The 17,252-nt window shown below is 39.4% G+C and overlaps 1 protein-coding gene across 1 annotated transcript in view; it reads left to right on the top strand.

The window, feature by feature from the left end:
• The window catches only part of LOC125961680 (metabotropic glutamate receptor 7-like), a 50,215-nt gene that overhangs the window by 5,587 nt on the left and 27,376 nt on the right, over positions 1–17,252 (top strand). Inside the window, exons 3-5 of the mRNA XM_049700484.1 lie at positions 4,806–4,887; positions 6,850–6,940; positions 9,367–9,428. Of these exons, the coding sequence (XP_049556441.1) occupies positions 4,806–4,841 (36 nt within the window). The 3' untranslated portion in view covers positions 4,842–4,887; positions 6,850–6,940; positions 9,367–9,428. The remainder of the gene's footprint in view (positions 1–4,805; positions 4,888–6,849; positions 6,941–9,366; positions 9,429–17,252) is intronic.

Genomic DNA, 17,252 nt, shown 5'->3' with positions numbered 1-17,252 from the left:
CGCCGCCTGAGCCGCGGTGCGGGCTGCGCGGGGCGCCGGTTCCACGGAAGCCTGGGTCGGGCGCTGCGTGCGGGACTGTCGTCGCTCGTGGACGGGGCGCGAGCGCGCGGGGGACGTAGGGCGCCGACCTGGGGCTCCCCGGCGCTCCGGCTCCGCTCAGGGCGCCCGCTCAGGGGCCTCCGGCGCGAGGCCCCCTTCGTGGTCAAGATGGCGGCGCCCAGGCGGGCCGCGCCGAGGTGAGCTGGAGCCGGGCCCGGAGAGGGGCGGGTCTGCCACGCCCAGGACTTGGACCCCGGGCTGGTCTCCCGTCTCCCGGGGAGCGGCGGGTGAGTGGGCGCGGCCGCGCGTAGGTCCCTCTCGTGGGGTGGTCAGCTCTCCGTGCGTCCGCAGACTTCTGTCGTCTGATAGTCAGATCTGGGGTGGCCCAGGTTGGAGGCGAGGGTGCTTGATTGGGGAAACCTGAGGGGTTTAAGGACTCTGTTGGGATCGTTTCAGACCCCAGCAAGAAGCTGAGCAAGTTTCCTCCTGACTCTCTTCCCGGCTAAGTTTTCTCCCTTCTCTGAAGACGCCAGCTTTTTTGAATCACCTTGTTCCCCGGGGGGATACAGTTGGTGGTTCTGACCGTGGAACGTAGGACCCGGCGCGGGGAAGCCTGAGCTGGTTCTAGTTACTTTGTTTGCAAAGCACTTGTCTTGTCTTTGGAATCTTTGTGTATGTAACCAACGTTGGGAAGAGCCAGCGTTTTCTTCTCCAAAACACTGCGAGGGGTAACTTTATACGTAAGAAACATGTGGGCGTTCACATCCATCTCTTTTCCAACCACTGAGTTTTGGTTGTGTTTCCTTTCTTTAAGTTTGTCTCGTTCTGAAGTGATAACAAAGAAAAAAAAACAAAAAAAAGGCCATAGCCAATTACACAAAGTATACTCTAGTCTCAGTCCTGCCATTAATTAGCTTAAGTCATTTAATTTTTCTAGGCCTCATTTTTCTCATGTGATGTTTTTTCTTTGAAAAATAGAGTTTCTAGAAGTCTCTAATCTCTGTGTCATAGTTCAGCTTGGAGAAAACCTGTTCTTATCCAAACTCCATGACATTGTATTTCCAGCTCCAACTTTGGACTTCGAGTGAGTTGGGGGCAACTTTTTAAGGATATTTTCACACAGCTTTTTTAGTTAATATCAGTCTAGCTGACTTGTCATACTCAGACTTTCTCCCTTATTCTTTTACCAGTGTGTTCCTTAGTCATATATATAAAGACTGTTGTGGGAAAAATGACCTCCTGGGTCAGCTTACTGCATGGTCATCGACACAGGGCAGGGAGTAAGATTCTGTGGATTTTACAGAAGCAGATACAGGTTTCATTATCCATGTCCTCTCCCCTTTCATCTTACAAAAACAGCAGGCTTTTCTTGGAGAACTGCCAGATAATGCCATCCTGCCTCCTGAGGGGCCCCGGGGATGAGTCGCCCAGGGACTGAACTCCAGTAAAGCAGGTGATTGGCTCATGGGTAGGCATCTGACCTCGGCTAAGTCTATCAGACTGCTCCCCAGGACTTTTGTCTCAGAGCAAAATGGAAGAATTGTCTTTTCTCTCTGGAATTTCTAAGCTGGGGAGATATGACTCTGGGACTCTCAGTGACCATCCAGCACAAGGAGAGACTTTCTGTAAAATAAAGTCTTGCAGAGGTAAGCAGGGCTGAGCGATGGAGAGAGAGCTGGAACCCTGCTGATACTCTGGAACTTCCAGATCCAACTGTATCTGGCTGCATCCCTGAATTTCTAGGACTTGTTTGTTGAGGTTGTTGTTGTTGTTTGGTTTTTGTTTTTAAATTTCCTTTGAATTTGTTTTCAGCCATGTGCATTTGAAAGCATCATAGCTAAAAGAGCTAATTTCCTACATTAATGTCAGGTTTGCTTCCTTAAGTGAAAAATCATATCCGCTATTTTCTTTAAATAAAATCCTTCTAGCTCAGGCTTGAGATATTCAACACTCTGCCTCCTACCCCCCTCTTTTCCAACATTTACTATATCACCTTGAAGCATTTGTGACCACATCTTTCCCATCTAGATGCAGTTGAGAGAGAGAGCAAAGACTTCTGATATAAACTGCAACCTATACGCCTCCTACCTGGAAGCTTTAGAACATACTTGATTCTTGTCATTAAAGCAAATCTTTTGTTGTTGTCTCCAGGGCACAGAAGCATTTTCATGGCATAATGGAGTACAAAGTACATTAAGCCTAACTCTACTTCTCACCCTCTTTTACTTTAAATAGGCAGAAAAGAACAATCTCAAACACATTTTCCCAACAAATAAAATACATATACGATTATGTTTAGAAGACATTTATGCAACATATAGTTAGACTGATTAATTAATGGACCTTTCGCCAATTGGCACAGTAAATATATATGTTCAATGTGCTCAATTAAAAAGACAATAACATATTTTTACAGGTTAATTATCTGAGAAGAGTATTGTGCCAGCACACTTGATACTACAGTATTTCATGCTTGACAGGTAATCTTCTTTCAATTATATTTACTGCTAAATGTTTCTTGGATCAAGCTATTAAATTATAAGGTCAAAAGTAAAATGATATGAAATTACAATGATAAAGGGACAGATATCCCACTTTATGAGAATAGAAGTTCTAATTTCTTCTCAGTACTACTAGTAGTGACCACAGTACTAATTTGAGCCCTTACTATGAGCCACTGTGCCCATATATATTTAGTTCTTATAGTAGTTCTGCAAAGGGCATATAATAATCCACAGTGTAAAGCTGAAGAAAGTGATTCTCATAGCTGAAAGTCACATAGCTGGTGAGTGGCAAAGTCTAGATTCAAACTTAGAGTCGTCTGGCAATGCCCAGGTTGTTGACCACTATGTACACTGCTCAATTGTTGCACCAATAAAGAAGTGCTTGAAATAATTATAGATTTGCCTACCCTGAAACTGCAGTGATTCAAAGACATCAAAGTTGCCAGTTGCTTAACCACATCTACTTACAGTAAGAAATTACATTTTATTTCATTTCTAAAACAAGATTAGTTCTGCAGGCCCATCGAAACTTGAGCACACAAATCCTGCCTCCAAATGAAAGATGCTTGTTTTCCATTATTCAACAGATGGCCCTGTACAGAGGCAATAAATATATAGTAGAATTTTCATTCAAATAAATGAGAAGAGAGGTTTCTTCTTGTCCTGATTCAGTGCCCATCATTATGGATTATGATGGCTCTTCCCAAACTTTACTTCATTCACTCCACTCTTTCTACAAAACTCCAGTAATGGAATCCATCATTCAGATATATGTGCAAAGCGAAAGGACTGTATTAATACAGTTGCTGAAAGTCAAGTTGATAGAGCACAGGAAATACATCCTAATAAATGCAACATTAATGTTTGTGTGGGCCTTGGAGTGAGGGGTAGAAGAATTTTCAGTTTAATGGAATATTTTGCCTCTTGCTATGAAAGTGTGGCTTAATAGTCTTGTAATTGGTCATTTACAGAATCCTCCATCTCTGGGTTTCATGCTTTCTTTACTCTGCAGCTGTTGATTCCTTCTCTTGTTCTGGATGGAAGATAGCAACGAAGCCACTTCAAAGGGCTCAGCCTGCCTTTTTGTGTTATTGTTTAGATGAAGATATTTCCATTTATTAAAGCACACTATTTAAACGTTTTTATCATGTTTCAAACTTGACTGTGTCCTGAAGGTATGAGCACAGGCAGACATAATGGGGGATGTTTTCCAGGAGAGAACATACCCTTATCAAAGGAATTATCAGAATTTTCATGTATGGATTGAGAATCAAATTCTGGAGTTAGACCTGAATTTAAATTCATACTCACAACTTATTACCAGTCTCATCTTGATCAAACGGTTACCACACTTCTCATCAATTTCCTTATCTTTGAAAGCGGAATAAGAGAAGTATGCCTGGTGGAGTTACACATAAAGCTTATCTGATAGAATATTCATAAGGATTTTGCACAAAATATACATGGAAATATTTTAGCACCGAGTTTAGCATGCGATTCGTCTTCAATACATTTAAGAGCTATTATTTTATTATTATTATGCTATCATTAAATATCACTGTTACTTAAATGTCATTATTGCTGAAATTGCTGTAAAATTACCGCAATAACCCATGATGAATTCCCCTCTTCTGTATCCTTTGTTTAAATGGAAAATATATATATAAATCTAGACAGAGAACACTTTAGTGATCCTATTCAGTGGAGTGAGAATTTCCATGGCACTGATTAAAACAAATCCTGAATTGCATGGACTTAAGGTAGCAGAGAGGGGCTTCCCTGGTGGCGCAGTGGTTGAGAGTTCGTGACCCGATCCGGGAAGATCCCACATGCTGCGGAGCGGCTGGGCCTGTGAGCCATGGCTGCTGAGCCTGCGCGTCCGGAGCCTGTGCTCCGCAACGGGAGAGGCTGCAACAGTGAGAAGCCCGCGTACCGCAAAGAAGAAAAAAAAAAAAAAAGATAGCAGAGAGGCTAAGAGATTTGAAGTTCGACATCCCCAAGTGTGAATTCTACTGTGACCCTCTTCTAGCTCTAGAACCTTGAGGAAGTTACTTAAACTTTCTGAGCTTTACTACTAGTTTCCTCATCTGTATCTTTTTCAGGACTATTTATCAAGCATCTTCCTGTTCTCTATGCTTGGACGTATCAATGAATAAATAGACAAGAGCCTTTGCCTTGCGTGCTCCTTCTTGCATGCTTTCTCCCTCCTTACACTCTCGTGTGGAAACGGATGTTATAAATAAATTCTATGCTTTGTCACAGGTTGATGGGCGCTACGGGATAAGGAAAAGGATGTGAAGCTCACTGAAGAGGCTTGGGTTGGGAGTGCTGGAGGAGTGTACAGGTAGGTTCTGATTTTAAATAGGGTAGTCAGGGTGGATTTTATAAGTTGACATTTGAGCAAAGACTTGAAGTGAGGGAGTTGTCAGAATGTATGATGGGGAGACCACTCCCTGGGAGCAAGAATAACCAGTCCCAAAACTCTAAGGCAGAAATATGCCGGGCAGCTTGGAGGAATATCAAGGAGGCCACCCTGGCTGACTTAGTCAGTGGGGAGGAAGAGACAGCAGGAGGGCTGGAGGTCGGATATGTGATGGGATGGATTGGGTAAGTCCTGGGAGGCCATCGCATGCATTGTGTCTTTTACTCTAAATGTAGGCAGCCAGGGGCAGGATTTTAGCCGAGGTGTGGCATGAACTGTCTCTTGTTTGAAAAGCATAACTCTTATCTGTGGTCTTGAGGATGTGGGGAGAGAGTGGAGTCAGGGAGAATCTCGGGAGGCGACTACAGGATCCTCGAGGTCTATGTTGGTGGCCTGCACCAGGCTGCTAGCGGCTGGTAATTCTCAGAAGTGGCACATTGGGAAGGTTGTGACAGCATTTCGTGGTAGATTGAATGCAAGAATGGAAAGGAAGAGGGGGTCAAGGGTGAATTTGAGATGTAGGGCCTGGGGAACTGGAAAGGTGTGGTTACTGTCACCTAAGATGGAAAAAGTTTGGGGTAGAGCATGTTTGGGGGATTAAAGACCAGTTTTGGAGGTATAAGATTTGAGATGTTTTCGTGACGTCCAAGTAGAGATGCTGAGTACACAGTTGGATACACAAGTCTGCAGTTCTGAAGAAAGGTCTAAACTAGAGATACACTTTAATACAATGGAGATATTAAGAATAATTACATGGAAGCGCTATTTTAAAGGTAAAATGAAGTAATGCAATTAGCACTCTGTCTTCTCAAAACATTTAATAACTGTTAGCTAAAATAATTACCTGAAATGAAAAAATACCTATAGTTTGTTTTGTTGTTTGCAGTAAAAGTGAATAAAATGTCACAATTATTTTAATAGTATTTGTGACACAGTAGTTTTAGTTAAGACACCATGACTACAAACATTTACACTAAACCTTTCAGTCTCCTGCTTTTCACTCTGATAGGGTACTTGGAACCATATTTTGTAAGGTTTAAGTTAGTTGTCATAGGGTACCTCTTTAATTAGAAGTAATTCTGAACTGTCTAGTTCCATGCAGTTTTATATACATATATGTATAATTATTATTTTATGATTTATCAAACTCAGTTGAAAATTTGCATCACTGATATACATTAGAATTTAAGCATTTACCCAGGTACTCAAGGAAAAAAATGTATTTGTCTTGTAATTTCCATGGGGTACTTACTTTCACATCTTCCCTTCACTTTGCACTTGCAGACATGGCAGGGGAAATATTATCTTACTGGTCTTTCAGTTCTCCTTAGCTATCTGCAAGTCCTTAAACAGCCTTTGTGGCTTAACCAAAATTCTCTTCCATCTTCATTCCGCTAACAGATATTGGTCTAAGCATGTACTTATACTAAGAAATGCATGACCACGTTGTCTCTACACATCTATAATTTTATGTTAACACTATCATTATGTAAGCTATACTTTAATTGTAATTATAACAGATTTTATGTCAACACACATCCATTTCTAGTGTTCATCTGGTGTTCAGGGGGAGAGCAGCATGTCGTAAATTTTATCAAAATATAACATCTGAAGACTAGAACAGAGGGTAATTGTGTAATTCTGTATTCACTCTAATTAAGTTCAGTGGAGTTGGCATAATAGAATTAAGATGAAAAAAAAAAGACATCGAGGTACCATGGCTCCCTCTCCTAACACACCCTTTTCGTATCCGAGAGCAGAGACTCAGCACCTTTCTGTACAGAAATGGAGACAGGAAGAGGCCAGAGGATGAATGACAGGCACGAATGAGGTGGAACTTTGAAGAGCAACATGGAAATGAAATACTTCTTTTGTATTTGGTAGGTGGGGAAAATGTACCAGCGTGTATGCCTACTGGGACCACGTTTTCCAGAACAGTTAAGCCCAGTGTCAACTGTGCTGTCCCACCTTCCTCGTAAGTAGGAACATACTGTTACTTGAATCTTTGCTTCCTGTTTCTTGATAGCTGGTTGAGAAGATTATCACAGGAACTGCATCTTGTTAGCAAATACACTGTTTTGAAATGATTGACACTCACTGAAGAGTGGCAACTCCAAGCTTGCTCTCTCTTGATCTTGGACTATTTAAGTCTGGAGTGCAGGAGTGGGTTATGGGGAAAGACCATTGGAATTCTTACGTCTTCAGCATAATGGTTATAGCATAATGGTTAGGAGTGTAGGTGCTGGTTCAAATCTCTGCTTTCCACTTGCTAACCATATGAGCTTGGGCAATTTACCTGATTACCTGAACCTCAATACTCCTGCCTATAAAATGATGTTAATAACATTTCATCCCCATAGACTTGTTTTCAATGTTAAAATGAAGTCACTTACACCAAGCACTTAATACAATGCCTAGAGCATAGTAAAGTCTATTATTATTACTATTACTACTACTACTACTACTATTATTATTATTACTGTCACAATGCCAGGTGCTATTTTTCCTATGCCTTATTCCATTATCTTCTGCCCTGTCCCCCCATTTCTGTCTTGTTTCTGTACAAGGGTAGGTTTGTCACAGAGCATTTTCTTTCCCTAGTGTCTGACTCTTAGTCATCAAGGTGACTGGTCCACGACCCGGCATTCATTGCTGCTCGTTGAAGCAACCCATTTTGAAAAGGGGAGTTGGATATTGATGCCAAGTTGGGTCAAGGAGAGAGAATTTTCTCTCTTCTGCACTCAGAGAGCTAAGTGAAATATTCAGGCCTCAGAAGGAGAATCAGGCAAAGGGCAACATGCTTAATTTCATACCTTAGTGATTAAGAACAAGTCAGACAGGCTGGATTTGAACTCATTTCCGTCATGTACTGACAAGGGGATCTTAGGTGCTTTTGTAACCCGTCTGAGGCTCAGTCAACATCTGAAAGAGACGAATAACATTATCAGGACCTAGCGTATAGCCTCGTTGTAATAAGTGAGTAAATCCTTTTAAAACGTTCAGCACGTTGTTTGGCATATAAACACGTAATAAAATTTAGCTTCTTTGACTACTACTGCTGCTAATATTATTAAGTAGCTGAGCAGATCCGAGGCCCATTTTTTTCTTAGATTGCACATAATCATTTGGACAACCAGCTCACATTGATCAACCGTTGCTTATATATAAACCCCCATGAACCCAAAGGTGCTTTAACTCTCTCCCAGTCAGAGCCTGTTCTGGGGGCAGAAGCAACACCGGCACTACCCCCGTCATCTTTGCCTTTATTGTCACTACACTCGCCTGCCGTACTGAGCACTTTCTGTTTGCCAGGCACCAAATTTAGCCCTGCGTATGCACTATATCATGTAGTTCTCACACTCAGGTGGGAGACATTATCATCGTCCCCAATTTTCAGATAAAGACGCCGAGGTGTTGGAAAGGTAAGAAACTTGACCCACAGCAAGAGATGGAGCCGGAGTATTCAAACCCTTCTCTCTGACCTCAAGAACCCTTAAATATTAGCATACTACTACATCCTGGTAAGAAAATCTGCTTCCAGCCACTCTGGTGAGAGTAGAAATGATTCTCAGTCCCCACATTCCTCTATTGCCCATGCCACCCTAGCCTCAGGACTAGGTGGGAAAGGAAGTGATCTCTTCAAAGAGCAGCCAAAGGGAACCTACTCCCTTCTGCCTTTTCGTAATCAACTAACCAATATTTTATTTCCTTCTTAAGAGTCCCCACGTGTTCCTTTTGGTACTTAGCTTGGCCTTTTAGAATTCTGACATTCTGTACATGACTCATCCACTGTATTTCATGTTAATTTATTGAGGTCAAGTATAGGGTCTTACTCATCCTGAAGTCCAGTTATCCCCTGTCACATCTAACTCTGTTCTTTTCTTCTTGTAGGACATCTGCAGATATTTATTTGAATTTTGTTGAATTGTTCTCATCAATAGTACATTAAAAGTTATACAGAAAGTGCTTTCTTATAAGGAAAACCATCTAAATAGATTTCTAGCTCTTTACTTTTTATAGCACTATTGTAGAGATTATAGATCTCCAGGTAATATTTTTTAGATTGAGTTCTTCATATCATCTTATTTTTACATATAATGATAAATCTGAATTTTCTCTATCAAAGCTCTGAGACTTCACTGGCTTGTAACTTAGCTTGTTGATTATGTGTTGTTGACTTTTCCATTTACAATGATATTTGATCCTGGTAAGGATGGGGCTGGGTGGGAAGGTACATCTTAGGGCCATCAATTGGTTTTGTAGAGAACTAACATAAAGATCTAAAGTCTCATCATATTTCTGCAGAACTCATGAATCATTTTATTATAATTCCATTCATTCAGGGAGTATAAAACCATTTTCAAATTGTTATTCCTAATTTATTCATCTTCTCTTCCTTAGTCTTAGTGAGAAGAGAGCAGGCTGAATGGAAGAAAGTCATTATGACCACTGGGGCCACTAGGGTAGGCATCAGTCCCAGAGTTTTGTTTTCATCTCTCCGCTATGAATATTGGCTAATGTCTTGAGTGCTTACTTGGTGCAAATTACTTAGCCGACCATGGCAAATGGATTGTGTCATTTCATCCCCTGATAGTCATACAATTAATGTATGTATTATTATGATATCCCATAATGCATATATGGAACAGAGCCTCAGAAGTAGTTATTTGCTCACCAAAATATGGTAGATGTGGAATTTGGACTGAGGTCTGATAGACTCCTAAATCACTCCTAGTGATTTTTACCACTGAATTAAAGTTGTATACCTCTGGAGAGTAGATAGTTTCTAAAATTTCCTCAGCTCTAACGTTTTATAATTAAATTTTTGTCTGATGGCAAGCTTAACAGTTAAGATGGGTAGGAAGGAATGCCAGCCTGTTGAATGGAATTTCCCTGAAATGAGCCAGTTCACTCATTCATTCACTCAGCATGTATTGAATGTTTGCTCTGTGCAAAGGCATTTTAGGCATCACAGTGGAGTGAGCGCCCCTTCCATAGACTCTCCTGCAGCACTCAGAGAAGTCTTGGACTGGTTTGCCTGTTATGGAATGCGGCTTGGTGATAGAAGCCTGGTTTGTCCTCCACTGATAAAACTAAGACATACTCATATGAGTTTATAGGCATCTTGAAGCCGTGGGATAGTAACACACATGAATCTTACCATTTTTGCCTGGGATTAATGATATAAAGGCTTTGGATTTGGGTATGGAAAATGGGTGCAATTATGGGTGTGTTGGTTCTACATATATACGGACATCACGTGTCATCAGCCTGCAGCTACCTGCCATTCCTCACTACTCCTTCTTTTCACAAACCAAACAAGTACCTTCTTATCTCTCCTGTGGCTAAGCTCTTGACAGTGGCACTAGGGCCTCCCTCAATAAGTACATCATTGGCTAAACCGGTGGTTTCTCAGATATGCTCACTGAACAACCCTTAAGGTGGATTGACATTCCACTGCCTAGAATAGAATATGGTGTTCTTTAGAAATCGGGGGGAAAAAATAGGCCACCAGATGTACTTTCTTTAATTTAAATTGTTTATATATATGAACAATTGTTATGTATACTTGTTCATATATATGAATGATTTAAAATTGAAGAGATAGATATATACACACACACATATATATATGTATATTTAAATTTTGGCTTCTGTTAGCAAGTAGTAAATTAAATTATTAGCAGATCCATACTGCAGGGAAATAACCAATCAGATTTCATTCAATAGCTTGCTTTTTTGTAGATTTATGGTTGTGATTTTATATCTGCAGGTATGTTTGCTGAAGAAAATATTTCTGCCACTTTACACAAAATTAAATTCATTTAATACCAATGCGGCATGTCTCAAATGTCTTAATACAGTTTTAATCTTGAATCGCATCAGAAGTATGAAATTAGAAACATACCCCAAAATCATTTGAAGATATAATTACTTTCATTTCCCTTATACTTTTGAAACTTTTGAAAAACAAGTATTTAGTTGTACTTATCTGTTTCTGTCTCTCTAAGGATAGCAAACACTGAAACACAATTCTTTTTAAAAGTCCGTATTAAAACTATATTGTCCAAGATGATCAAAACTAAGGAAGTGGCAAAGAAATTCAAAAATTTAAACTTTCAAAGGGTGCTTTTTTTGTGAATGTGTAGTACTTGTTCTTCTGAAGGAATTAATCTTTTTAAAAATTTAATTAACTTATTTTTTATTGAAGTATACTTGGTTTACAGCGTTGTGTTAATCACTGCTGTACAGCAAAGTGACTCTGTTATACATATGTATATACATTCTTTTTCATATTCTTTTCCATTATGGTTTATCACAGGATATTGAATATAGTTCCCTGTGCTATATAGTAGGACGTTGTTGTTTAGCCAATCTATATATACCAGTTTGCATCTGCTAATCCCAAACTCCCAGTTCATCCCTCTCCCACCTGCTTCCCCCTTGGCAGCCACCAGTCTATTGTCTATGTCTCTGATTCTGTTTCTGTTTCATACATAGGTTCATTTGTGTCATATTTTAGATTCCACATATAAGTGGTATCATGGTATTTGTCTTTCTCTTTCTGACTTACTTCACTTAGTATGATAATCTCTAGTTGCATCCATGTTGCTGCTGCAAATGGCATTATTTCATTCTTTTTTTTATGGCTGAGTAGTATTTCATTGTACATATGTACCACATCGTCTTTATGCATTCATCTGTTGACGGACATTTAGGTTGTTTCCATGTCTTGCCTATTGTGAATATTGCTGCTGTGAAGATCAGGGTGAATGTGTCTTTTTGAATTATAGTTTGGTCTGGATATACGCCCAGGAGTGGGATTGCTGGATCATATGGTAGGTCTATTTTTAGTTTTCTGAGGAACCTCCATACTGTTTTCCACAGTGGCTGCACCAACTTACATTCCCACCAACAGTGTTGTAGGAGGGTTCCCTTTTCTCCACACCCTCTCCAGCATATGTTATTTGTAGACTTTTTAATGATGGCCATTCTGACTGGTGTGAGGTGGTACCTCATGGTAGTTTTGATTTGCATTTCTTTAATAATTGGCAGTGTTGAGCATCTTTTCATGTGCCTATTGGCCATCTGTATTTCTTCTTTGGAGAAATGTCTCTTTAAGTCTTCTGCCTATTTTTTTGATTGGGTTGTTTGCTTTTATTGTCATCAAGTTGTATGAGCTGTTTGTATATTTTGGAAATTAAGCCCTTGCTGGTTGCATCATTTGCAAATATTTTCTCCCATTCTGTAGGTTGTCTTTTCATTTTGTTTATGGTTTCCTTTGCCATGCAAAAGCTTGTAAGTTTGATTCGGTCCCCTATGTTTATTTTCATTTTTATTTCTATTGCCTTGGGAGACTGACCTAAGAAAACATTGGTATGATTTATGTCACAGAATATTTTGCCTGTGTTCTCTTCTAGAAGTTTTATGGTGTCATGTCTTATGTTTAAGTCTTTAAGAGATTTTGAGTTTATTTTCGTGTATGGTGAAAGGATGTGTTCTAACTTCACTGGTTTATATAAGGCTGTCCAACTTTACCAACACCACTTGCGGAAGAGACTGTCTCTTTCCCATTATATATTCTTGCCTCCTTTGTCAAAGATTAATTGTCAAAGATTAACTGAGGTGTGTGGGTTTATTTCTGGGCTCTGTATTCTGTTCCATTGATCCATATGTCTGTTTTTGTGCCAATACCACGCTGTTTTGATTACTGTGACTTTGGAGTACTGTCTGAGTCTGGGGTGGCTATGCTGCCAACGTTGTTCTTTTTCTTCAGGATTGCTTTGGCAGTTCTGGGTCTTTTATGGTTCTGTATGAATTTTAGGATTATTTGTTCTAATTGCGTGAAAAATGTCATGGGTAATTTGATAGGGATCGCATTAAATCTGTAGATTGCTTTGGGTAGTATGAGCATTTTAACAATATTAATTCCTCCAACCCAAGAACATGAGATGTCTTTCCATTTCTTTGAATCATCTTCACTTTCCTTTATTAATGTCTTACAGTTCTCAGCATATAAGTCTTTTGCCTTCTTGGTGAGGTTTATTCCTAAGTATTTTATTTTTGGGGTTGTGATTTTAAAAGGCATTGTTTTTTTACATTCCCTTTCCGATATTTCATTGTTGGTATAAAGAAATGCAACCAATTTCTGTACGTTAATCTTGTATTCTGCTACCTTGCTGAATTCGTTTATCAGTTGTAGTAGTTTTCATGTAGAGTCTTTAGGGTTTTCTCTATATAGTATCATATCATCTGCATCTAATGACAATTTTACCTCTTCTTGAAGGAATTAATCTTGAAGTTCTACTAAGACTTTTGGGATACCTGTTTTAATGAGCCACTACTTCCTGCCTGAGATTGCACTATGCACCAGAGATTCTAGAATTAGCATAATAAAACTAATAATGCAAACAACAGCAACAAATCTTCACAAACCTCCCTGGCAAGGAAGTAAAGTCCACTGGAAACACAGACAAGTGAAACACACATTCAAAATGGCAGTGATTCTCAAACATTTATGTGCTGAAAAATCATGACAAGCATGATAACCAGGGCAATTACTAGACCCCTTCTCCAGCTGGTCAGGTGTAAGGTCCTGTAACTCTATTTTTGGTGAATGCCTCCAGGAGAGTCTGAGACAGATGTTCTCAGTTGTCGTCAACCTTTAGTGTGCATCAGATTTGCCTGAGAATATTGTTAAAACACAGATTGCTGGGCTCCAGTGCCAGAGTTCTAACCAGTTCCCAGGTGTGGCTGATATTGCTGGCCCAGGGACCACATTTTGAGAACCACCTTTCAAAACTCTGCAGTATGCGGTTGTGTGTGTTGTGAATGAGACGGGCCCAGAGAACCAAAGGAGGGCAAAGGGACTCTGCCCTAAATTAGCCAAAGGTAACAATAGCAGCTAGAATTGATTGACCCAAGAAAAAATTATAAGAACTTTACCTGCATTTGCTCATTTAATCCTTTCAGTAAGGTACATAGGTGCTACTTAGTGTTCCTCTTTTACAGGGGTGTCCAGAGAAGGTAACTACTTTGCCCATGTCCTGAACTGGTAAGTAACAGATTAAGAATTCAAGTCTAGGAAGTCTGATTCCAGAGCCCACACCTCTACCCTTTCTGCATGTAGAGAGGAGTAAAGGGTTGTCAGTGAAGCCTTCCTGGGGGCCCTGGCCTCTGAGTGTAGATAGAAGGATGAGTGGACATAAAGATCATTATTTGTGTGTGGTGGGGGTAGGGGAGGAAGTATGAGGGCTTCCAGAAGAGCCCGCCCTCCCCATACATCTGCTATAAGCAAGTCTGATGATCAGGAGTCCGGAACATGAGTATGACTATGGGATACTGAGAAGGGTTCTAGAACCCTGGGGTTAGAGTTCTGGATCAGTTAGTAGGTAACAGAAAGTGAATGAGTGATTTACCTTACTTTCCACGGGTAGCAGGAAGTTTGGAGATAGTCCCTCTAGCGTTAGTCCAGCTGCTGAAGGGCATCACCAGGGGACTGGGTTGCTTCGCTCTTCCAGCTTCCACATCTCTAGCACGTCCACATAGCTTCATAGTGACCCCAGAATCTCCAATAGTGTTCCAACAATTTGGGCAGGAAGAAAGAAAAGGAAAAAAAAGAAATTAAGTAAGAAAAAACAGGCAGTGTCTAACTCAGAGAGCAAATTTTTTACCACAGATGGTCAGCAGACTTGCACTTAGATCTCATCAGCTCGGATTTTAAACTGGCCACCTTAGCCTTAAGGATAATGGGGTCTCCTAAACCAGGGCTCTGATAGTAAGGAATAAGGAGAGAGTGGTACTGATTAGCAGTGCCTGCTGTCCCAAACAAATATTACCCCCAAACTATTTTTTTTAATCCTATATTTTACTTTAAAGAATGGAGGGGAAACATTATGTATCTGTAAATAGCCTTTTAGAAAGGGTACAATTATAAAGTTATACAACCCCCTGGAGGGCTCCTTTCTTCTAAAATCTCTTTAAAAACTGTTCAAGGTTAAGGACATTTTTATCTTAATTTAGTCACTTGCAGTCGATTATCTTGGAATGACATCCTCTCTCTGCAGATGTTCTGTCAGGCTTTAGAAAATTCTAGAAGTGGACAGAGAAGTGTTATGGTACATGTATTTGCAATATGCACGTCTTTGAAATGAAATCCATTTAGGGAACAAAAGGCATTTCATGTCTTTGCTATCCATTTTCACATATTTGCCTTTCCAGAATTCCTTTGAACAAATCTGTTAGATGTAACCCATCCGTTTCTCCCATCTGAATTCTTTATTACTAAACATTCTTCAGTATGCTCTCACTCCCCTCTGTCAAAGGCGTTTCTCTGGGTCCTCACCCTTCTCATCTCATATGTGAATGCGTATCTTAAACTGAAGCAACAGTCTGCTATGACTTCTCCATAACTTGAAGAACCCGTCTTTGTGGGAAAAAAAGTAGACTTACTAACTTAAAAGGTAAAATGCGCGCAATGTTTCTGAGAATTAAAAACTAAGATAAAAACATAAGCAGTGGAAAAAACTTACAGTGGATCCTTTTCAAAGACTTTATTTTACAGAGAAGGCAACTGAGGTTTAAAGAAAAAATGCGTTAGTTAAACACTAAGTAATATACCTTAAACCTCAGTGGAGCAACACATGGACAGTTCATTTCTCACTCACTCAGGAGTGTAGTATGGACTTTGGTGGTCTGAGGGTCAGTTTTCTGCTCAGTTATTCAGGGACCCACCACCTTCATCGAGTGGCTCTACGTTTGTCCTAAAAAGGAAAGGAGAGAGGAAGCTGCAAGCTACAATTATCAACTCGTTATCCTTCAGACATAAACTCTTCAGGTCACCTCTGGTCACATTCTTTGGGATAGAAGCATACCCAGATGCAAGTGGAGATGGAGAATGTTGTTCCTATCTTGGTCCTAGTGATGCCTCTACAGGCTGGAGGAGCTAATTAAAGTGTAGTCAACAGCTCGTTGTTTCTGCCACAATGAGTGCTTAGCCTAAGGCTGTGGATTAATTATGTGTGTGTGTCACATATACATATAATAGACACAAACATATGTATGTGTGTGTATATATACATTTTTTAGCATGAGTTGACACATGGGGCTTCTGCCATATCAAGAGTACAAACTGCCTCTTGTTGCTTTTTCTTAATTGAAGTTGACTACTACTATCTATTTCCCTTCATTTTGCTACCTCCCCCCCGCCTTTCAGTATTATATGAAAATTCTGAAAGAAATAATTTCAAAGTTTCCAGTGCTTTTAAAGGTAATAGAATACTCAGACCTTAACAATTTTCCTGTGTGAAACTTTTGCCAGAGTAAAATGTTAACTTATGAAAAGTAAATTTAGATTGATACAAAAGAGAAAATAAGCTGATTTTTTTTTTTTTTACACAAATACCCTGAGCCAGGGTGGAAAATAAATGGAAAACTGGAGGAATTTAGATCCTTTTGTTGTAAATTTAAATATTTTTAATTGTAAAAATAATACAGGCTCATTGCAGAAACTCCAAAATTGAAAGGATTTAAAGAAAAAAGGAAAAATAACTCAAAATCCCATTTCTGATAAATCGTCTCTGTAACATTTTTGAGGATATCTTTTGAAACTTTTTTGTGACGGGGTGCATATAAATACAATGCAAGTATAAAATACCTTTAATTATTATATCAAACTACAAAACAGTTCTATAACATTTTTATTTAGTAATATAAGTATGATTACTCATCACCTAATAAAAATCTGCAGCATCATTTTTAATGGTTGAACAGCATTCTATTATTTATTTAACCAGTCCCTACTGTTCAACATTTAGATTATTCCTGTTTTGCTTTGCTAAACAATGAGACAAGCATCCTTGTTCATATGTCTTTGAGCATTTGTTTATTTCCTTAGAATGGACTTCTAGAACTTGAATGGCTGGTTGTCAGTTCTGGTACATACTGACATATTGTCTTCCAGAAAGGTTACCGTGCTTTTTATTTCTACCAAGAATTTAACATCCAATGTGGTTTCTTACACACACTCATCAGTACCAGTATTATCAATATCAATACCAGTATTACCAAGTTTTTTAAAACTTTGTCATTCTAGTCAGTAAAATATGACACCTGAATTATTTTATTTGTATTTCTTTGCTTAATAATAGCAAGGTTGAACCTATTTTCATATCTTTATTGGCTGTTAATACTTTTTACTTTGTGACTTTATGACATCCATTTTTCATCGATGTATAACAACCTTTTATATATCAATGTGTTTATTTTGTTTGTTGTAAATGCAATTT

Source organism: Orcinus orca, chromosome 17 (assembly GCF_937001465.1).
Source record: "Orcinus orca chromosome 17, mOrcOrc1.1, whole genome shotgun sequence".
Taxonomy (NCBI): domain Eukaryota; kingdom Metazoa; phylum Chordata; class Mammalia; order Artiodactyla; family Delphinidae; genus Orcinus; species Orcinus orca.
The sequence above is the reverse complement of the archived record's forward strand: the minus strand, read 5'-3'. Positions and strand labels throughout refer to the sequence as shown.